A 23,444-nucleotide genomic window follows, 5' to 3' on the forward strand; every position below is an offset into this window, starting at 1 on the left:
ACTTTATAATCTAGAGTATGGTTAAGTCCCATAATCTTTTTGGAAAATATTTATAAAAACGTTAATTAACAGCAGAGCAAATTCCGGCTAGAAAAAAGTGGAAACCTCTTAATCGCTTTATCGTCGATTGATTTTGGTATTTTATCGAAAAAAGCTGCGGGCACACTGCACCAAATCTATCATCAGACACTGACTGTCATTTCAAATTCAAAATTCTTGAATAAATCAAAATGCATTTGATTTCCACTTCCAAGAAAACTGTGCTCTCTGACTTTGCGGACCTCGAGACAAAGTCCGAATATGCACATGCTGGTGGTGAACCGAGGGACTTTCAGTTCAATGGCCAGGGACGCGTTTTTGTCGAGGTGGATAAAATGGCGGGCTTGGCGGTGATGCGGATAAAGGAGAACGAGGAGAAGAGTAAGTTGGGATTAGGAAAGCTAGTAATGAATTGACAATAATTCTATATAATTCAACAGCAGGTCCCGAGATTCAGCGAGTCCGCAAGCTCACCATTGACAATGCCTACTGTGTGGCCTGCGCCAAGCAAACGCTCGAAGAGATTGCCGTAGGCCAGAGCGGCAGCATTAAGATCTACAACATACGGACAGCACAGCTGATCCATAGGTTTCCTGCGGATCCGCAGCGCAGCACCGTTCTCTACATGGACTACAACAGCACGGATGAGTATATAGCCGCTGTGCGCGAGGGCGGCAGCATCAATATCCTCGGCACCAAGACCAAGCTCAAGATGAACACCTTCACCATCGATGGCGAGTAAGTGCGTGATCGTAAATTACTAAGACAGAAACTTATCGGGTCATTGCAGCTCCACCCTGGTACGCTTCCATCCCAGCAAGCGCTTCCAGCTCTCGATTGCTTCGTACAAGGGAGCCGTAACCGTGTACGATGTCCAGGGCAAGCGGAAAATCTTTCATGCCAGCGAGGCGCACAGCGCTCCCTGCCGGGACATCAGCATGTGCTCATCCCAGCCTGCGCTGCTGGTCAGTGTGGGCTACGATTGCAAGATCAATATCTTCGATATAAGACGAAATAGAGCGCAGGCTTCGACAGATCGCCTAAGCTACTCCCATCCCCTGTCTACGGTGGCGCTCAGTGAGTGCGGCACTTACTTCTGTGCCGGCAATCTCAAGGGTGAGCTAATTGCCTACGATATGAGGAGCACCAAGGCGCCGTTGGCCGTGAAAAAGGTTCACGATGGCGCTGTGACCCGTGTGGCTTTTGTTCCTCTATCCAGCGAGGATAATCCGCAAATCGGTGGTCTTAATAACTCAGGAGGTCTTAGTGCCCTGGCGCAGGATACTCCTCGCGTAGAGCGTGCCCCCAGTGATGAGCTTCGCAAATCCATTGCGGCAAATCTGCTGACCACGCAGCAGCAGCTGAACAACATGGCAAGCATGGGCTATGGCATGGTTACGCCGGTTAATACCGGACCGCGACGGGATTCGTTCTGTGACTTCCTGGATGCCCAGGGTCCGAGGGCAGTGGATCGCATGTCCACACGGTTCAGCACCTCTCACAGGGACAGCTTCGACTGGGAGACCCTCAACCGCAGGTCCAATCCCAATGAAACTGCCCAGCATCAGAGTATGAGTGCAGGAGGAGGAGGAGGATCTGTGCCCAGCTCGGTCGAGAGCTCGTGCAACAACACTACAGCGGAGTCACTGCAGCGTATGTGGAGATTAATTCTATATCGTAACTTTTGTGAACTTTATTCTCTTGCAGAGACCTTAAGCGGTCCCCTTAAGGATCGCAGCAACCACTCCGGCGAGGTGAAGCTTATGAAGATTGCCGAGACCGATGAGCATGGCGAGGATCAGTCATCTCATGTTTCCGTGACCAGCAGCCCAGGCACTGGCAGCGACAAGGAGAATCCTCCGCTTCCAGTGGACGCGGATATGCAACAAAGGCTGCGCCTGCTCTCCTCCAGCCGTAATAGCACACCGCATCATGCCAATGTCACTCCACAGTCCTCGAATACCGACTTGAAGCCACAACAGCTGCTGGCCAAATCTTCCAGCGGTCTATCCTCTGTGCAAATGGATGGCGCCGATTGGCGCAAGGAGATAAGCGAACTAAAGGAATTTGTCGACGAACGCTGCGGCTATGTGGAACGCGAATTGGAATATATAGCAAACTGGAACCATCGGCAGATGGTCAACCATTTGGCCAACTATTCGAAGCAACAGCTGCAGAATACGCAGGATATACGCGACGGTTTGGCCCATCTCCTGCGAGCCGATGACTTTGTCCGCGAGTTTCATCACCTACAACGGGAAAATGCACAGCTGAGAGCAAAGTTGGACTTTTACAAAAAGAAGGAGGAAACCGAATCCGCAGGACAATGAGCTAAGTTTTATTTATTTGTCCTTAATTTATTAAACTGTTTGTTATTTGCCAATCGTTAAAAGAATGAGATTCTTGTAAAGACTGTTCGAGAAAGAAAGGTTTAACCCAAAAGAGAAGATAGAAAGTTTTGATTTTAATAAATTTTATATGATTACTTTAAATTAAATCTAAGGCGACTCTAGATTCTAATAGAAAGAAATTGTTATACATTTAATCGTTCCTATTATTGCGCTAATACCATATCGAAATTATTTGAAACTTTGATACATCGAAACCGCATTCAACGTTAAATTAAGGATATCTATTATATCTTTTTCGGATTTCTGGTAAAGTAGTTAGTAGCCTTTACTTTCTGTACTCCAACTTTAGCTGATCGTTTGTGGCCGCCAGCCTAATGGGCATATCCACTGAAATGGTTCTATTGAAGTTCTCATAGTCCACCAAATACCTCTCGTTCTGGCCATCATAGTGGATAATGTTGACGAACCGCTGTCCCCAGAATATCTCTCTGGGCAGATACGATGTCTTGGCCTCGGTCATTTGGGCAGTGGCCGGTGATGTGCCCACAATGGACACATACAGCTCAAACTGGGCGGCATTAAAGAGTTTGGCATTGGTGAACTGATACAGGGGACTCGTCTCGTCGATGACATGGCAGACGACATCGGGCCAGACGATCAGCTGCTCGCCATTCCCCTCCAGCTTCAGTTCCGTGTGAGTTTTTATGACCTCACCCTCGCGCGTGCTGCAAAAATAAGATGGTTTTTAAGATAAAACTGATATAGTAAGAGTTGCTAATGGAATCTAGTACTTATAATATTAATAATAATATTTACTGAATACCAAACATAAATTAAGGTTTTCCAGGAAGTTAAACGAATCTCATAAATAGGTAAGTTGAAAGCTTTGAGCATATTTATCACTGTATCTTAAGTTAAATATTAAATATTTATAGGTCTCCCGGACATAATCTTTATTTACCAAGATAACTGAAAAGAAAAGACATCCCCAAAAGTGAGACAGTGACTCACCGCTTGTCTATGATCATGTAGACGCGTATCTTGGACTCGATGGTCTGCTGCTCGCGGGGATCGCACACGCGGAAAAGCAAACACAGCTGGCCGTCGCGATAACAGATCTGCAAGGGAGATAATCACAAATTGGAGCATCGAATCCGATCTTCCTAATCGGAGGCATTTCTACTTACCACCGCCTTGTCACTGAACTTTAACTTGGTCATCTGCTTGGCCGGACGAGCCGTCTTGGCATAGATCACGCTCACCATAATTCCCTCGATCAGAGCGGCGCTTACCATTTGCATAACGAACAGGAACACCGTTTCCGGACACTCCTCGCTGGCATACTTCTCGCCGAAACCCAGAGTGGTCTGTGTCTCCACCGAATAGATGATCATGGCCACCCAGTTACCTACCCCATAGATGCATGGATCTTTGCCCTCGCCCATTCTTGCACCACTGATGGGATCAAAGATGAAGTCGCCGTGCGAGTAGGAAACCACATAGCAAAGGGCGGCGAAGAGCAGCCAGCAGACAAAATAGCTGCCCAGGAATATGGTCAGCATGTATTTCCAATTCAGCTCCATCTGCGCAAGTCGAAAGAGGGGAAGCTCCGGTTAAGCATTTCTCACTAATGATCCCAGGATTTTCCAGTTTAGCAATGCAAGTGATTTAATTGGTTAATTTCGTATTTATTAATATATGTATGAGTATTTCAGTGTGTCATGGGCTCGTCGATTAGTGGATTAGAGGTTAAATGCTAAATGTAACCCGCTCGCTTTGGCTGGTATCAGTCTTCGAGGCGAGATGGGGACTCAGATGCGGCGGCTCGTGGGCCAACTCATCCAGTTTACGCTGTATGCTGGGCGTTATGCTATACACATCCGATCGCGACGGATCGTTGCTAGACGATGAAGGTTTCTTGTGGCCAAACCAGGATCTTACCAGCGTAGTGACCAGATCCCGCATATAACGCCAGGACTTTTCTGGTATGCGGCGAAACACAACGTTCTCCTTGCCATTCTTCTCCATCACCCGATGCAGGCTGCGTCGCAGGATATCGGAGGAAGATGTTCCCGGCTCTGGTGTCAATTCGATGGTACTGCCTGCCCAGTCATTGGTGCAGGGAAAACTGGGGAGTATAAGATTAACAATAATTAAAAACTATTTAAACTTGCATTTTTATACCCATGCAGGGTATCATAATTTTACTTAGATGCTTGAAACGCATCAAAGGAATCATTTCCGACCCTATAAATCATATATATTCTTGATCAGCATAAAAAAACGAGTCGATCTAGCCATGTCCGGCTGAAAAATAAATTTTCGAAATTTTTTCCATTTTTTTTCAGAAAAAGAACACATTGTTAAAAATTTCAAAAATTGCCAAAAATTTAAATTTTCAAAAACTTAATATTTAGTATGCAGATTTATTAAGCTAATAAAAACTAACATAGAACAGTTTTCTGAATTAAAAATAATGCATTTTTGTTTTAGTTATGCGTTTTTTTTATAATTTAAATATATTAATAAAAAAAAAATTCAAAGAATGCGAATATTATAAGCTTAGTTACGATCATATTTCGATTCGATGCTCTAATTCAATATCAAACTGCAAGGGTATATAAACTACGACTACTCAAAATTAATTTTCTTTCTTGTTTAGCTTAAATAACTATATTTTTGCCTAGACTAAGTACTATATAACCGTTAATTTACTTTTTTAACCTTGCCTATTTATTTACTGGCCTTAATAATTAATAACTTTCATGAAGACCTTGAAATTTAAGTCTTGCTTTTATCAGTTTTCCTAATAAAAGGTATTCTTATTTATAGAACTTGACTTACTTTTGCTCACTGCGCGTCTCCAGCTGATCTCCCGTCGTCTTGGATTTCCTGCGACGCACGAAGCCAGGACTCTCTGGATAGTAGTCCGCCGCATTGACCGTCTCCTTCTCGGAGGATCGCAACAGCGGCTTCTGTTCCAGCGGCTTGGGCTTCACGGGCATTGAAGTGGAGCGGTGCATGGGTATGGATTCCGCGCCAAGCGAAGATGGATCCGATTGCATGGCCGGAACTTGGGATATAGTGCGAGTGGGGCCCACGCAGATGCTGAGATAACTGACGTGCGCGCGACCTATAATTGTCGTTGAATTTGGGGCAATTTCACTCCGGGTCTCTTGCGTAGATTTGCGTTTTAATTTTAATTGAATTACGCTGCAGTGGAGATAGAGAAAGAGAGGCGATCTCGAGCTCGTCTTTATTGCCTGACCGCTTGACACTGACTAAGTCGGATCTGTGGAGACGGGACTATCTGGCCTTTGAAAGATATGCATTTGGATTTATTTATTATCTGGACAGCGGACCAGTCGCATGACAGTCGCCCGCTGAGATTAGTTCTTCAAAATGTGCCCCCGTTTATTTATTGTATAATTTAGGCTGTTATCAGTGTATTTATTTTGCAAATGATCAAATATTAGCCCAACGATCTTGATTGCGTCTGTTTGCGGAATGTATAATTGTTCTTAGCTCAGATATTCGGCTGAGTTTTGAATTTTGGCGGACTTTTAAGACAGATTGTACAGAAATATAAAGTTATAAATTGTATCTATATAATTTACTCTTTTTTTCTGATACTCTTCAATACTTTAAATATTCTTTATCAAAGTAAATTTTAAAAAGTAAAATGCAAATAACGGTTAACTTTCTGATACATTCACTTGCCACAAAATTGTAGTATTTTTGGTATATTCCAGGTAAAAAGGTTGAGGTCATTGCTAAAATACCACCAAAGTTCCCCACCTCTGTGCCACAATCTAGTTTTTTTTCGTGGCACTTGGCATATTTAGTACATTTCACCAATCCGTTGCTTATTTGTATATCCGAGTGGCAGTCACACTAATGGTTCGGACCGATACGGACGTGAAAAAAAAGATACTCAGATACATTTCGGAGAAGATATTAACTTCTTCGTGCGTGTGTGGCTTCGTTGTCGAGAGAGAGAAATTGCACAAATTGACGGAATCGCGCACACAGTTGTTGAGGTCGTCGAGTGCAATCACAGCCGCCAGCTTTCTTGATATCGAAAAGTGCAATTAGCGAGCGTGCGCGTATCTGTACGGTGCAGTGTTTCTCTGTTTGCTGTGTATGTGTGCGTGTGCCTGTGTGTGTCTCAGCAGCAACAACGGCAACAACAAAAAATAAAATTTAAGTTAAATTGAAGAGAAATATTCATCAAGAAGATACTCGCAAACTAAAGGAATGAAATATGCTTAAAACACAGTTTGCACAAAGTGCCAACTAGCGTAAAAGTGTACCAAGTGAAAATAGCCAACAGCAGCAAATCGAATTGAAAATCAAAGGTAAATACAAAATGAATAAATACGAATAAAATATTTATGTCAGTGTTTGCTTAAATTAAAAGGGGAAGCAGAGCAACCACATCCCATTACGGCTGTCGTTTGCTTTTTATTTGCACTTGCCTGTTGGCTGTGTGTGTGTGTGTGTATTTTGGGAGGTAAAACAATATTGTCGTGCAAATTCCATTGATTCATTGGAAATTCATTCTGGGAATTGCGGGGGGAATCGTCCATATAAATATGTATATCCATAGTAATATATACATATATTTACAAATTTATGTAGCGCCGCCACTCGCTTGGTGTGTGTATGTACGCCGCTCTGTGGGCCCAAAAGAGCGATACGAAATTCCCAGAAACGCATTTTCTAATTTAGACCGATTTCTGAGAAGTGACAGACAGCCCAAGCGAGCCAGCAGCAGCAGCACTAGCAGATACAAAGATACAAGCGCGCGTGTATGAGTGCCTGTGTGTGTTTGTGTGTGTGCGAGTGCTGATGATGTTGGCAGCTGCCTCACTGTAGTTGTTGCCCGTTGCTATTGAATGAAAAATGCTGCTGCTGCTGCTTTTGCTGCAAACATTTAACACCGCAAGCCAAGCTGAAGCTGAAGCTGGCCCGCACACAGATACAGATACAGATACAGCTTTAGCAGATTCGGAGCAGATGCGGATACAGTGGACACTCGCTAAGGGGGATCGCCTCAACATTCCATTATGCAGTTTCCCACGCGCAAAAAACACTATTCTGATACTGTGATTATTATTGCTTATCTGTGTTATGCGTTTACAACTGCTCTTTTATTTAACTTTTTAAATTAAATCTTAGTACAAAACTTTCTGTTTTTGTTTTACTTCATTTTATATACATTTTTAAAAATTAAACTAAATAATTTAAGAACCTATATGACATAAAATACACTATTGTTTATCTAGAATTTCTGATACTATGATCATTATTGCTTATCCGTGTTTTGGATTTACAACTGCTCTTTTATTTAACTTTTTAAATTAAATCTTATTACAAAACTTTCTGTTTTTGTTTTACTTCATTTTATATACATTTTTAAAAATTAAACTAAATAATTTAAGAACCTATATGACATAAAATACACTATTGTTTATCTAGAATTTCTGATACTATGATCATTATTGCTTATCCGTGTTTTGGATTTACAACTGCTCTTTTATTTAACTTTTTAAATTAAATCTTATTACAAAACTTTCTGTATTTGTTCTACTTAATTTTAAATACATTTTTGAAAATTAAACTAAATAATTTAAGAAACTATATAACTTAAAATATATCTTTTAAATAGTAAAAGCAATTTCAAAGCTCATTTCCAGTGCTTTTATTTTTGATATGTTAAATTTAACATTATTGAAATACTTTGCTTACTTTCATCATCGTCCAGTGTTCACTGTACTGGCAGAGCTGTCTCTCTCGCTCTCTCTCTCCCGCTCATACCAAAACCAATACTAGTGCAGAGACCCGGTTGCTGCTAGTTGGGCCTCTGCTGGCCGTGGCTTCTTGCTAAAGGTGTATAAAGGTGTAGCCGCTAAATTCGGCCGAAGCCGTACAACAACAACTGGGTAGCAGAGGTGAGCGGGGTATATTGGAACATCGGTGTTGTTGTACCCTTCATAAGAAAAGGTGTTATTAACTTCGTTTGTAATGCGTCAAATTGTTGTTGCCGCTTGTCTGCGTTCCTTTCTGGTGTGTGTATATATGTATTGTATGTGTGTGCACTTTTTTTTTTGATTATTCTGGGTAAAACCCGCTTTTACCATCTTCTTCCGCTCATTTCCTTGAATTTTCGTATTAAACTTGAGAGCGTTTTCAATTTTTTTTTCTTTAATAGCTTTTCACATGAAACTGTTTCGAACAGGATAAGTGCAGTGTGAGTGTGTGTTATGAGCAGAGAGGTACATAAGAGCGGGAGGTAAGAGAGACGCCGCTTAATTGGCAGCTGTTTGCAGAGCGAGCGAGCGTCCGATCTTGCCAAAATGCCAAATTGTCTGCCCAGCAACAATGCGTACGCTGTGAGAGAGTCTTACACATACATTCATAAGTATGATTATACACACATGCATACACACGTGCATAGGTAGGCCATTGGCTATTGCTCTGCTTCTTCTACTACAGCTGCCACCCCCCTACCCCTAAAACCCCTCCTCCACAACCGTCTGCTGCTCTTTCATCCCATTGTTGTTTTGTTTTCTTTCTTTTTTTTTGTTTTTCTGTTGAGATTTTTCGCTGGAAATTTGATTTTGTTCGTTTATTGTTAATTGTTCGCGTGAATTTGTTCAATTGAAACGCAATGCCAAAAGTGAAATGTGGGCAAAACACTCAATTGTGTGAGTGTGTGTGTGTGTGTAAGAGTGGGAGAGTGAAAGAGAACGTGTCAAACTAAGATGTTTTATTCGGAATTGCAATTAACGGAAAAACACAAACACATATTTCTGTGTACTTACAGTTATTACAGCCATAAAAGTGCTGCCACAAGTTACACTTGTCAGCGCGGATTCCCCAGAATTTCTATCTAATCTTATTGTTATTGTTATTTTTTACACAGAAGTTAATTGCCATGATGTTACGTATAGTTTTCGCAAGGCTATTCACATGCCAGTTAGGTCAGAACTTAACTGCATTTCCAATGAAAATGCATTATGGAGAATGCGATATAATTTCATATAGTCGATACTTAAAGCAATTTCCGTTTAAAATTTATAATTTATCATAATCATTTTAATTAGTTTTGAAATTAATCCCAGTAAATCAGTATTTTCCAGTGGTATTCTTATGTTTAATATTTTTTAGTTCGCTTTAAAAGTTAACTTACCCTTTCGACTCTATATAAAACGTAAAAAACGTATACCTTGGCAAAAAATCCATACACAATTACCTTTTACGCTTGAGTTCCTGAGAAAAATGGTCAAGTACTCCCCGGAAACAATGGACAAATCAAATAGTTTTCAAAGGAAAAACTGAGAAGCCATTGAAAATGTATCTTTCCGAAAATATGTATGTATATCCCAAGTATTGTTTATGACAAAAAAACAACCTTAACCGAAAACCAGTTCAAGTCTGGCTTATGTAAATGTCGTTTATTTGTGACCGCGTTTCGAAATCTGACAACAGAAAAAATGTGAAATCCAAAGAAATGTTTGCTTATGAGTGATTTTAATAATAAGTAGAATAATAATAATAATATCTCTTGACCATAGCTCCTGCTCTTATCTGAGGCCCCCTTCAAATCCCGAACCCCATTCTCAGCACGCTTACCGTATCTCCCATACATATTTGCTTTTCCCTGGAAAAGCGAACGAAATGCTTTTGATTGTTCTTAGAATTTCATTTCGTTTCAACTTTGCAAACGTTTCTCTAGATAAGCCAGTCGGGATGGTGTGTCTGTGTGTGTGAGAGAGAGAGAGAGAGAGAGAGGGTGGTGGGTGTGCGCGTGTGTTGATTTTGTGGTTCGTAGTAATTTATCAATGAATTTTCTATATATTTATAGGGGCTTGTATAATCTCTCTCTCTTTTTGGCTCTCTATCGACGCCACTATACGTACTCGCTAAGATCGCCAAAACACTTGGTTATCTGATTTGGTAATCGCTAAATTTAAAACAATTTAATCAATCACAATTACGGTATCGGTAAATAAAACCCCAGCTTGTTGGCCAACTTTGTTCAGTTAAGAATCAAGCTCACTATTAAAAGCAGGTAAACACAAAGAATGTGAAAAGTTAAAGTGAAATTTATGGTTTACCTACCTCAATTTGTGTCAAGAAAGAATAAATATTACTACTAAAAATTTCTTTAATTTCATATTTGATCATATTTTTCATTCACCTTAAATGCTACTTGTGAATCAAGTCTAAGATAAGTTCAAAAAACCTTATCCGTGAATGACCTTATCACTCTGGCAGCCATCTCTCTAGATAATACGATTATCATATCATCACAAAGACCTGACCAAAGACAAATCTCATATGGTTCTGTTATTTCATACATATTCACGATTACAAAAGTTCTGTGAGCTCTCAGGGCCATAATTTCAGCTTAGGGCAAACAAAAGGAACCACAACATAACCGAACCCAGCCGAAAGTATATCTACACTCATAAAAATGTTGTATCTGAAGTAGGTTTATAAATTGTACTATATTTAGAACATAGAAAAGAGCCTTGAAGGAATTCCTTTTAAATTCGAGAGCATATTTTGCAATTGATTTATAGGATCGTATCGGAAATCGATCTTAACTAATTTTAAAATATACCCATGAACTGATAAATTTTTCGACATATCAAAGTTTCAAAAACTCATTACTAAGCCAAAAAAGGTATAATTTTAATTTATTTATTAGGTTAATAAATCTGCATACTCCATTTAAAAATTTTAAATATTTAATTTTTTTTTTTCAATTTTTGAAAATGTTAACCCTTATAAAATTTTCAAAATTTTGAAAAAAATTAAATTTTAAACTGAGCATGTCTAGATCGATAAGGCTGTTGATGCTGATCAAGAATACATAAATATGATTTATGGGATCGAAAATGACTAGTTTTTACGTTACAAGCTTTAGACTGAAATTATAATACCCTTCAAGGGTATTAATTTATTGAAATTGAATTGAATTTTAAAAAATTCTTGAATTAACTTAAACTATTAAAAAGGATAGCATAAAAAATATCCCAACATTTTTCTCAGTTCTCAAGCGTAGATAAATATTTGGGTAAACCATTATTTTTTATTTTTCAATCCCTAGAAAAGAAAAAGCATTCGGGACTTACCTGGCCATGGTTCGGGCCGGGCCGGGAGCGAATTAAGTTGAATTTTTGTGTTAGTGCTTTCGCTTAATCAGAAAACCGCACACACACACACACACACACACACACACTCAATGGAACTCACACTCCATGACATGAGTGTACCGTGTGCATATTTTCCAGGAATTTTTCCAACAGTGTGTGAGTGACGGATATATCATGGAGAGCCTTTTTCGCTGTGTGTGTGTGTGTGCGAACTTCCAAGAAATCGCCTCTTTTCACATTAAATGTTAATATTATTATTTTCATTATTATCGTTTTGCGCGTTTTCGCTTGCTCTCTTTATTTTTTGTTTTTTTTTTTTTTGGCCTAGAGATAATCAACACCTATCTATCTATCTGACTCGCTCCCACTCGCACTCCCACTGATAAAGTGGGCAAGATAACAAGTTCGGGCGTAAAACGTAATATAAACACAATGATTTCCTACGTCAATGGAGATATGGTACATACTCTGCGTACCGTACCGTACCCCATGGTACATAATCAGTCACGAACTTGGACTACGCTATATAGTATAGTATAGCTCTTGCTTGGGCCGATTTGTTACTGGAAATGCTAATTAAAGTTCCGAATAAGAGTGAGAAATATGTATGAATGCCTTTGCCGTTTGTTTATTTATCACTTTTTCCCCGTAGCCCACTGAATGGGGCAAATAACGAATCTGAGCCGAAAGCGTAATAAATAAATCTCATTTCAATTTTCCTGCGAAAAAAAAGAAACAAAATTTATCAAAATGAAATACACTTTCTCAGGATCCCTCCTCCCTCCGACTCCCCCCCCCCAACAAGTCAGTTGATTCCATGTATCCCCGGGTCTCCGATTCCGCCCCCGGTCTTTCGGTTGCTTTGGCACTTTACTGCTCCGCTTTGCATGTGATTTTTATTTTCAAGCGAACTTCATTTGCGAATTCCCAGTAAATGCAAAAAAAAAGAGGAGAAGAAAAGCAAAATGGAAACAAAAAAGAGAGACGGCAGCAACAAAAAGTAATTGAATTCGCTTTAAAATCCTACGCTCCTCCTCCTCCTCCTCCGCCTCCACCTCCACCGCTCTCGGACCCCTTTTGGTTCTTCTCTCCATTGTTGTTGGCAGTGTCGACTCTTGTCGAGGTTTCTTCTCATCCCATCCACTTGGCAACAAGGTCCATTGAATATTTCACAAATTTTGCCAAAAACATCATAAATAAATAAGTGTATTTGAACGAATCTTTATGACAGTTTCGTGACCATATTGTTAACATGTTTTGCAATGTTTTGGAGTTAATAATGATTAATTTAATGTCTTTTAGCTTCTATCATGGAAGCTTTTGGGGGTGTTATGTTTTTTATTTACTGAAAAATATGTAAATAACATATGGTGAACATATTTCTTAACAATTTTAAATCGTTTACGAAGATATGCTTGTGTTTATTATGTTTAGTTTAATATTATTCTAAGTTTAATAAATAATAAAATGATACTTGAATTAAATTTTAGGTTTCATATCATTTACAAAGAGATGCTTGTGTTTATTAGGATTATTTTAATAGTATATATAAACCCTCTATATATAAACCCTCTTTATAAACCCGTTTGAGTTAAATTTTAGATTTTATAGCGTATTCCCTCATTCGCCTAACCCTCTATTTGTGCTCCTTTTTTTTTTTTTGCACTTGCTGACATTCCGTCCCCCATACGCCCCGTTGACCGCAATTCTCGCTGCCTTTGCCGCTTTGTTGTGACAATTTCTGCGTAAAACATAATACATACCGTGTACAGTGGGACAGGCAGCAGCTAAGCCGTGACTAAGTTGTTGCCGCGGCTGCTGCTGCTGTTGGCCAAGTTAAAGCCGGTGGGAAGGTTACAAAAAGTCACTTTGAGCCAGCTCCAAATGGTTTTTTAATAACGGACCTTGACAGGGGCGCGGTCCATGTACGAAAAGAAAAAATTATTCACTTTACAGATAATAAGATTGTTGGATTGTTCGATGTTAGAGGGGAACTAGTTATGAAATTTAAATTGCCATTCGCTGTATGAGCTCATTAATGTAACCCATGTAAATTTGTATATTTAAATATATACATATATGATTTTGTATTTCTCGGAATATTGTGGGAATTTCTTTAACGTAAATTCCTGTTTTTATCTTAGATTATCTCTCATATAAAGTGTTTCATCAAGAGTTTTGTCTATTTTTAGATATTTATAGTTTGCATAAAGTGTTTTCCAAATCCAAAAGTTGTGTATAAATTAGTTATACATGGAAATACAAGTTTTCTTGCTCTACTTTTTGTATATTTTGAATTTTTGTTTTATCTTAATTTATGAGATACATTTGGCATAAATTTTCACTGAATATTTCTTGTTGTTTTTTTTAGAGGGTGAATCCCCCATTTATTGGTAGTAGCCAGTCCCTTATTAGCCATTCAAGCCACTTCGTGTTGTTGGCTTTCTTTCTCTCAGCCAGCCCCGGCAACATTTATCAACATTTTTACCCCGAACAAGTTATGTATTAGATCATTATCCGCATTTGGATTTCTGACGAAATTTCGCATTGTCTGCAACGGCGCAGAAAAACTTCAGCTGCTCGCTGGGCTCCGCTTGGTAACAACAACAGAAAACGAAGAGGGGGGAGAGAAGGAAAAACATACTCACCGTACAAATGTAAAGAGAGAGGAGCGAAAAAGTTCAGCTCGACGAGCCCTCGGAATATATACTACTGGGTTGGTTGATAATAAAATGCACGCGGTTGAATGTAGTTTTTGCCCCGGGACTCCCGGGTTGCCCCTCGGACGGAGAGTCAGCCTGCTGCTACCCATTGTGGCAGGGAGTGAGTCATGGATCGCCTTGTGCTACCTAAGCCAAATCCAGGTGCACTGAGAGAATAATCTACCACCCTTCCAGGGTATTTTAGTATAAGTCAGAAGGTTAAAACCCTGTGAAGAATTCATTTCCGACCCCATAAACCATATATATTCTTGATCAGCATCAAAAGCAGAGTCGATCTAGCCATCTAGCCAATAGAACAATTTTTTTTTTCAAAATTTTATAAATAAATTTACATTATTAAAATTTTGATAATTTCATAAAAACTACAATTTTTTAAAACTTTATATTTAGTATGCAGATTTACTTACCTCATAAAAACAAGCATAGGAAAGATTTCCCAATTAAAAATAATGCTTTTTTTTGGCTTAGTTAAGAGTTTTTTAAACTTTGATTTTTCGAAATTTGTTTAATATAGTAATATCTTAGTTATAATCGATATTCCATTAGATCCTATTATGATTCAATTGTTAATTGTAAATATCATTTGGCTACCCGAAGTTACTTTCCTTACTTGTTTCAATTTGGTTTAAAAATACTACAGAAATTGATTTTAACCAACTTTATAAAAAAATTTTATTTCTAGCATAAATATTTATTTATACCTTAGGACTCCCAAGTTATTTTTCAGTTCAAATATTTTTTATCTTAATCTATAAGTTCCTATCTGTTACTCTCAAGTTTTTTTTCGCTTAAATCCCAATTTATTTCTCAGTTCAAATATTTTATATCTTAATCTATAATTTTCTTTGTGTAACTTTCAAGCTAATTTGCGCAAAGATTTGTTTTTGTTTAAGTTGATATCTTACAAATGTACATTTTTATTTGTAACTTTATAATTCTTAAATTGTACAAAATCATTATGTTATACAATTTTTTTATTTAAAGATACATTTGTATCTTTTTTTCGTCAGTGCATCCTTGTTCCCCTTGTTAATCCCAAAGTTCGGTTTATCTGCCATTTCAGTTTTGTATTTCCATTGAAAAATTTTGTTAGCTGGCCGCCGTCTCATGCGGGTCTCTTGGAATCTGAAGTTGAATCTTGAGTTCAAGTCACTCTTTTGTGTATTTCATCATAGTCGTAAATACAGATACAGATACATACGTATACCGCAAAAGGTGGCTCTTGGCCACAACGACGACTCACTTCTGTTACGGGGTAAAAAGTAATAATTATCATCGGTTAAATGCGAACGATCGTGTCATACTTTGCACACTCCTCTTCTGGATCCGTCAGAATGTATTGATTACTCATATTTATCGTACGATAAATCGATGGCAGCACGTGCCCCACACGGGCGAGTCAGTCGATGCATAAAAGTATCTTTGATCGCAACTCTAAGTATCTGCATCTACATATAAGCGTGTGCAAATTACCGTTAGACAGCCAATGGTGCATACTAATTATTATGGGGAGTCCAAGTATATAATTTAAACGGAATCGCCCTCCGCCATTCGTGTATTTGTATTCCAGCTAAGCACTTGACTTTTCAATATTTAATTCTCGTTAAAAAGCTGCAATTTTATGTTTTTTTTTGACTGTTTGCTATTGTCTCTGTGTGTCACATTTCCGGGAAGTTGTTTAATATTTTCCCATCCATCCATTTTGTAGTTTTTTTTTTTTTGGGAAAAGTTGTGAAAATATATGCACTGTTAATTGACTGGATTGTTCGACAGCTTCGGTTATTTGTTTGTGTGTTTGATTAGGCGCTCAAAATACATACTGGTAGTACATGGAATGATAATGTATGTGACTCGTTGTCGTTTGGATGATTAACACAAGGGAATTCCAGGGAAAACGAAATAGGGTCGGAGTACTCTATGGCATAGTATCGGCAGATAAGAGGTACATAACCACCACCACCACTCTCTCCTCAAGGGTACCATAGTTCTATAGAGGCAGCAGTCGAGCAATCATTGTTCTAGCGAATTTCCCCCATCAAATCTATATTGGTTTTGGGTTATTCTTGCAAAATTTCTGATTGCAAATGCGGCAGGATTCTAGGAACTGATAAATTGAAATTTCCGAATAAGCCTGAGCCCCGTAATGTACACGTTGATTACATTTCACTATGGTCGTTCATTCGAAGTAATTTTAAATTAATCGCTGCGATAAACAATCTTGCTTAAGTTCACGCAAAGCGATTCTAATCGTTAGCAAGAATATGGAATTTATGATCAAAATACCGATTAAGTGTACCCAGGAAATTGAGATGCTATCTAAAAAATATATTATACATAGCCCCGTATAGAGTATAAACTTAATTCAGTATTGATAACAGGCGTGACTGTGTCTTTGATTTATGTATAATTATAAATAAAGCCATGTCATTATGGGAAATTTTTGCTATTAGTTGTTGAGTTTTCTGAAAAATAAATGACTTGGATTTATTAATATTATATATAAAATTTAATCAGAAATATATTTCCTTGAATGAACTTTATTAGCAAGAGTAATTAATAAGAGTACTTGATGTAAATATTATTTGAAATGTCAATGCACATTTGTTTTTAAAAACATTGTTGAACTTATATTATTTTGAATGATTATGCATTATACATTTAATTAAAATCAAGTCTTCCTAGAACTGCTGAAAACTTCTGTCAAGTTGTTATTTATGTATTTACAAGGAACTTTTAGAATGTTGTGTAAACTTTTCTGAATTTCCCTGGACTTGCACATAATATTTAATATTTATTATACATTTTCTAGCTAAATAATAATTCCTGAAATGCCATAAAATATTAAATTTAATGCGAAATGCGAAATTTAACTGTAAGCATGATGCAAGCCATTTTCCACTGAAAATTTTAAATAAAGGAAGTGACAGCCATTAATGGAATTATTATGGCCCATCCATGACTGATCACTGAACATTCGATCAGAAGGCTATAATAGCTGATTGGTGATCTAATTATTTCGTCATTGATAGTAAAACAAAAGAGGGAAAGAAACCACCTGAAGTGCAGAGCTCCAAAGTGTGAACTCATCGTGCCAATTTCTGGGTACTACCAAGAATTTCAACCGCCAACGGATGTGTGAGTCACTCACACAACCTGTGCTGTGTTGTCATGTGTACCTTAGTTTCCACCTTTTATGGCCTCAAAACTTCGGAAGTTGAGGGAGAGTGACGCATTTGCAAGATTAGGATTCGTGGGTAAATCCGACGAGCCCTCATCCAATTAAAACGAATTTATCAGTGAATAATAATAATAATAATGATCCCTTGGTTGATTTTTCCCAGAATGAGAGCTTACGGAATAGGGGTTTCCGATTTCCTAGCTGTCCAAGATAATAAACTTGCGAGGAGATGGAAATACGATTACGTCGTGGGGGCTACGTGCATGGCATGGAGTGTATATAGTACTTGTGTGTTTGCACATTGATTTCATCATCTCCTTACGGACGAGGGTCTAAAAATAGGATCACAGACCATTACAATTTGGTGGTGTACTGGTGCTCGCTCTTAGCGGGAGGAGAACTGATGCGTGGGATTGGAATGCCAGGCCTTTTGTTCATCGCCAGATGAAACCATTCCTCCTGCTCGTTCTCCTCCTTGGGGGGGATGACTCAGTTCGTGGGGGAGATTGAAGAAATTGAAATATTAAATTGGTTTTAGTTACAATTTAAAATGATAAATCCTTTGCTGACAAGAGATACTTTCTGGAAGTTGTATTTTTTATTATAATTTCCTAATCAACATGAATGAAAAATTGTTTTCCATGTAACAGATCGCAGGGAGCTCTATCTTTTTAATAATTACTTAGACAATAGCCTTTAATTACCCATTTGACCGAGGGAATGAGTGAGTGAGTGAGTGAGTCCCAGTCCCTTTATGCCAACTCCTCTCCTCTGAATGTGAGTAATTAATGCATCCATCCACTGGTAAAGCCCCCCAGTCAAGTGACTCTGGGATCTTTGCTGTAGGTCAAGACATTATTTCACACGAACAGAACCCGTTTCTCCCAGCTATTTCTGGATATTGCGAAATATTCACAGTAACTAAGCAATGCAATAATTAAATAAAATATTAACGAAGGGTTCACTGGAGGTTTCTTGGGCTTAGTTAATGAAGGAAAGGGAAAATGACCCCAGGAAAGAAATATAATGTATGATCAAAGATTTAACTAATATTTAAGTACCTAAAGCAACTACTTTTTAGCCAAAAACTAAGTTCATTTGCTCGTTTTTCAACAGTTCAGTATCTATAACAATAAATTTCCGAAATTATCCTTGACTAATCTTAACTTTTACATATTAATTTCCTTTCCAGAAAGCGCACCTAGGAAACCCCATCAGAAATAAGACTCAACCCCCCATTTAGTGCTTCCAATGGGTCATCACTTCAGTAAACCCATTGTACGTGCCAATAGCCAGGATCAGAGTCACAGATCAAACACAGACCGAGCACCAGCAGCCATTGTCGAGGCTATTGGCCTGGACGAGGAGGAGCTCCAAGTGAAAGAGATCCTTTGTGGGGACACTGTTGCATCTCGGGCAGAATTGCGTCAGATTATAATTAAAATTCAATTGGCCAAAATGGAGCAGCAGGTGGAGAAGCATCAGCAGCAGCAGCAGCAGCAGCAAACAGAGGAAAATCAAGTAGCCGCCGCATTGTCTGCGGACGCGCTCAATGCAAATGGACAGCAGCAGCAGCAGCGGATTGTGAACGTAACGCTGGAAAGGGCAACCGGTGAGGGGGACATGGGGGTGGTGAAGGAGGCGGTGGGTGTGGTGGGCAGTTCAGCGGAAGCGCCAAAAAATAACAATTTCGCGGGAAGCGTCGGCGCTGCGATTAGTACTTTACAATTGCACGACGCCAACAGCAACAATTGCCAAGAGGAACGGCCCACAGTCGCCGTGGGAGACGGAGAATCCCGAGAGGGAGCCGACCACCACCACGACCACGACGACGCTAACGACGCCGCTAACGACGCCGCTGACGACGACGACGACGACGACGACGATGTGGTGGATGAATCGCTGCTGCGTCGACGGCGGAGCAATAGCCACCACCACAACCACAACGAGGCCGAAGTCGTTGAGTACTACGAGGTCTTGGAGTCGCTGCCAGTTAGCAATATGTCGTCGTCGGCGACGCAACACACCAGCAAGCAAGGTGGGCAAAAGTTCAATCAAAAATAATAATAATAATAGTATTCAATTCCAAATAAATTCAAAGAGAAAAGAGAAAAGAGAAGCACCTACGCTCTTTCCGGTTCATTTTTAATGCACAGCAAAAATAATCAGTGAACAATTCTATCAATTATCGCAAAGTGTCTTCAATGAATTTAAAGTACTATTAAAATTTAATGCTTATCAAGCGGAGAAAGTCTTATCAGTCTGTGATTTTGGGCTATAAAAGCCAAATGACAGCCTGCTGTTTGTATTATTTAAAAACTCAATAGCTTGATGAATGGATCAGTGTCTTTAATTTAATATTAAATATTAAAATAATCTGTGATCACTTTCTATCAATCTGAGATTTTTTACTATAAAATCAGAGTGACAGTTTTGGAATTTAAATCTCAAGCCACGATGAGAAAAGATCCTGTCTTGCATCAAATTAAACAAATTAAACAAAATATAATTAAACATTGGACGAAAATAAGTGGTAATAATAAATAGAAATAAAAAATGTGCCTTAAATTAAATTAAACAATGAATTTTGGTGAATTAAAATCAAGTTATAAATCAAATACATAGAAGCCAAATGTAAACTATAATTTGGAATTAATTAATGAAAACCAGAAAAACAAATTTTATAAAAAATTTAATACAATGTTTATGAAGTGAATAAATTGCAAAACAACAACTTATTTAAGTGCTTAACAAAAAACAATAGTTAAACTAAAAGTTGCTTCATATATTTAATAGAAATAGAATAGAAATTTAAATAAATTATCAAGACACAATTATTCTACGACACTTTATATTAAAAAAATATATATTTAAGTGAATGATAAAGATATTCACAAAGTGACCATAAAAACGGATCATAATTTCCAATGTCTAATATTCTATTACCCTTAAAATGTATTTAAATCTAAAAAATATTAAAAACATAAAATTTTAAACCACTAAAAATTCGCAAAACCAAAAAAAAACCACATACTTTTTCGCGGTGCATGAAAAATATAAAAAAGAACGCCAAAATTAAGGAGAATTTCAGGCGCTGCTTTTCTCTTTGAACCATTTTCAAGTGAAACCCAATTAACGAATGATTGTTTTTCTCCGAAATCAGGTTCCAGAAATACCAATAATAGCAACAGTTGCTGCCGCAGTCGCAGCAGTAAGACACTATCCATGGGAGCAGCCACATCCTCCTCCTCATCCTCTAATGCCGCTGCCGGATCGGCGGCCACATCCTCCAAACGGCGTTGCTGTAAATGCAAATGCCGGGATGCCTTCCGTGGACTCAGAGACATGCTGCCCACATCCGGTGGCAACAACAACAGCAGCAGCAGCACTTCCGGTCACAGCAAAAAGGAATCTTCAAGCTCAGCGGCAACGGTGGCCACTGTGTCACGGAAATCCCGGACAGCGGATCGACGTTCCACGCCGCCCACGTTGGGTGCCTCAAGCGGTGCCACGCAACATCGCTTGCAGAATCAAAGGAAACGGAACTCGGTGGCCGTCCCAGATGCGAGTCATCAGCATCATCAGGTTATCATAAGGATTACATCGCCTGGCTTTGTGGTGGAGTCACCTGGTGGCGGCCGCGTAACAGTCATCACCGAATCTGCACCCCTAACGCCACTGATGCCACCTCAGGCCCGTCCCTTGATAGCCACAACGGCGGCGGCATCCGTTTCCGGTGTTGGAACCCGCAATCTTACAGTCCACTCGCAGATCGATTTTATGCATTGCCTGGTGCCCGATCTGGAGAAGATCACCAATAGCAGTTTCTACTGGGGCAAGATGGATCGGTATGAGGCAGAGCATCTGCTGGAGGGCAAGCCGGAGGGTACATTCCTGTTGCGTGATTCCGCCCAGGATGAGTTCCTCTTCTCGGTCACATTCCGGAAATACGGTCGATCCCTGCATGCCCGCATCGAGCAGAGCGGTCACAAGTTTAGGTGAGCATCCTTATCAATATAAAGTCAATGCACTTTTAAACATAATAATAATAAAAGAAAATATTCAATGAAAATATGAAAATGAATTCTAGGAATTTAGATTAAGTGTGGAATGAATGAAAGCATTTTAATTAATCATTTTATGAAGCCTCGTGATGGTTTTGAACTTTATTTCCAAGAAATATATAGAATGATTATTTGAAATAGCTTGAGGGAGATTTAAGACACATGTCTATATTAGTTGCTGACTAAAGTTAAAAGGTTTATATTGTATACCGGATCTGTTCTAGAATTCTTGCTTTTAAGTCGTAATTTCAGCTTATTAAAACTTTAAATGAATAGTATAAACTACACTTAAATATCAGGATTAATTAAATTAAAAAATAAACCCAACTAATAATCATTTCCCCCTTATTTTACAGCTTCGACTGCCATGATCCCTGCGTTTTCACTGCTCCCACGGTAACCGGTCTGCTGGAGCATTACAAGGATCCCGCCTGCGTCATGTTCTTTGAGCCCTGCCTCACCATACCCCTCCATAGGCGTCAGACCTTCTCCCTGCAGCAGCTGGCACGTGCCACCATTGTCTCCAATACCAGCTACGATGGGATCAATCAGCTGGAGCTACCCGGACGCCTGAAGAGCTACCTCAAGGAGTACCATTACAAGCAAAAGTTGCGCGTCAAGCCCATCGATCAGAACACACCGGTGCCGTATTACGGCGATGTATAGCGGGAGGAGCAACAGGTGGGCTTCACCTACTACGAGGATGTGGAGAGTGCCAGCGAGGATGATGACGAGGATGATGAGGGCGTCAATATACGCGTGTCCTATGTCCAGCATGCCGAGGTGGTGGCCCAGCTGCAGCAGGCCACAACCATTCAACCGGCAGCACCTCCAAGTCGAACCTTTCATCTCCAGGAGCAGCTCAGCCGGTTGCCAACGCGCATGGCCGCCGCCCTGGGTCGGATGTCGGCCAATCTCAATTGCTATCAGCCGGCGGCTCGGTTGGAACGCCACACCACTTGATAAATGAGAAGCCGAAGGAACAACAGAAACCAGAGAAACCAAAACTCAACCTGAGACAATCCCAGTGCATCGCAGCCACCATAAAAATAAGCTACAAACAAAAAGAAAAGAGCCCAAAAAGAAAACCCGTAAATATCGCTCACTGGCCGGAAAATTCCCTACCAATTTCTCAGAGGTGGCCTTGAGGGTCCTCTTGATTTTCCAGTGAGCGATTGCGCGTATAGCTAATTGTACTATAAACTAAGTATTATTACCTAAAACAACCCTAAAACTCTCCCTACAATGATATAAGTATTGCAAGTAATTTTTGTAATTTTTCGTTGTATTTATTTTTTATCAATTACGGAATCTAAATTATTGTAAATATATACTATATATATATATATATATATATATATATATTTTAAAAGTTAGTTGTAAAAACTCTCTCATTAGCCAAATTTCCAATTGTAATATTTTCACCTATTTATATCACGTATTTTAATTTATTTATTCGAAGTGATTTCGTTACCATGCGAGTGCTTTGTTTTTATATATCAGTTATACACGTGTAGATCATTTGTAAATATTACTACTAGCTATATATATATACATATATATAAATATATTTAATTAAATCAAGTATAAAATCATGTATTCCTACCTAGGTGGTTGCTGTTATTCGTAAACATTCAATAAGCAGTTGTTTCCCAAAATACCAATTACAAAATGTATTTTACATATCCAAAAATGTTGATGAGCATGAGAATCAATATTTGCAAAACAAAACAAAAAAATACAAATTACAAAAAAAAACTACAATTAAAAAAACAAACATAAAAATGAAAGCCAAACAAATAAAGTTGATCAAGATATTAGCAAAAGTTATTTGCTGTTTTCAATTTTGGAAATTTTTACTTCACTATATTTGGATTACCAAGTCTTTAATGTTTTTAAAGGAGCAACTATCATAATCTATA

General features: G+C 38.8%; 3 protein-coding genes across 4 annotated transcripts; 2 read left to right on the top strand and 1 right to left on the bottom strand.

Annotated features, from left to right (window-relative positions):
• Positions 1-88: 88 nt before the first annotated feature.
• Grip71 (WD repeat-containing protein Grip71) lies at positions 89-2,875 on the top strand. Of its 2 annotated transcripts, none has more exons than XM_086832393.1 (4): positions 89-420; positions 483-777; positions 830-1,692; positions 1,747-2,875. In XM_086832393.1, exons 1-4 carry the CDS (start codon positions 231-233, stop codon positions 2,367-2,369), a joined length of 1,971 nt encoding a protein of 656 aa, XP_086688519.1. In that variant the 5' UTR covers positions 89-230; the 3' UTR covers positions 2,370-2,875. The 2 variants fall into 2 exon arrangements, with proteins under 2 accessions (XP_086688519.1, XP_020812557.2); XM_020956898.2 differs by having other exon boundaries at positions 90-420; positions 480-777.
• Positions 2,496-6,479, bottom strand: Irk3 (Inwardly rectifying potassium channel 3). Its single transcript, XM_020956880.2, has 5 exons — positions 5,235-6,479; positions 4,332-4,518; positions 3,578-3,973; positions 3,402-3,508; positions 2,496-3,115 (listed from the first exon to the last, which is right to left on the bottom strand). The coding sequence occupies exons 1-5, from the start codon at positions 5,453-5,455 to the stop codon at positions 2,716-2,718; spliced, it is 1,311 nt and encodes a 436-aa protein (XP_020812539.2). The 5' UTR covers positions 5,456-6,479; the 3' UTR covers positions 2,496-2,715.
• Socs36E (Suppressor of cytokine signaling at 36E) lies at positions 6,260-23,348 on the top strand. Its single transcript, XM_086832394.1, has 4 exons — positions 6,260-6,748; positions 18,651-19,496; positions 20,622-21,456; positions 21,879-23,348. Exons 2-4 carry the CDS (start codon positions 18,710-18,712, stop codon positions 22,186-22,188), a joined length of 1,932 nt encoding a protein of 643 aa, XP_086688520.1. The 5' UTR covers positions 6,260-6,748; positions 18,651-18,709; the 3' UTR covers positions 22,189-23,348.
• Positions 23,349-23,444: the final 96 nt, after the last annotated feature.

The sequence above is a fragment of the Drosophila serrata genome, unplaced genomic scaffold, assembly GCF_035046125.1.
Source record: "Drosophila serrata isolate PLE 108 unplaced genomic scaffold, ASM3504612v1 contig_249, whole genome shotgun sequence".
In the NCBI taxonomy this organism is placed as follows: Eukaryota; Metazoa; Arthropoda; class Insecta; order Diptera; family Drosophilidae; genus Drosophila; species Drosophila serrata.

Bases quoted from the DNA above. Each gene is read 5' to 3' on its own strand.
- Grip71 (XM_020956898.2), top strand. From the start codon at position 231: ATGCATTTGATTTCCACTTCCAAGAAAACTGTGCTCTCTGACTTTGCG. The intron at 778-829 runs GTAAGTGCGTGA...GGGTCATTGCAG, and splicing joins ACCTTCACCATCGATGGCGA to CTCCACCCTGGTACGCTTCC. The intron at 1,693-1,746 runs GTATGTGGAGAT...ATTCTCTTGCAG, and splicing joins TACAGCGGAGTCACTGCAGC to AGACCTTAAGCGGTCCCCTT.
- Socs36E (XM_086832394.1), top strand. From the start codon at position 18,710: ATGGGTCATCACTTCAGTAAACCCATTGTACGTGCCAATAGCCAGGAT. The intron at 19,497-20,621 runs GTGGGCAAAAGT...CTCCGAAATCAG, and splicing joins GCAACACACCAGCAAGCAAG to GTTCCAGAAATACCAATAAT. The intron at 21,457-21,878 runs GTGAGCATCCTT...CTTATTTTACAG, and splicing joins CAGAGCGGTCACAAGTTTAG to CTTCGACTGCCATGATCCCT.
- Irk3 (XM_020956880.2), bottom strand. From the start codon at position 5,455: ATGCAATCGGATCCATCTTCGCTTGGCGCGGAATCCATACCCATGCAC. The intron at 3,509-3,577 runs GTAAGTAGAAAT...TCTCCCTTGCAG, and splicing joins AGTTCAGTGACAAGGCGGTG to ATCTGTTATCGCGACGGCCA. The intron at 3,116-3,401 runs GTGAGTCACTGT...TTATTTTTGCAG, and splicing joins TACATGATCATAGACAAGCG to CACGCGCGAGGGTGAGGTCA.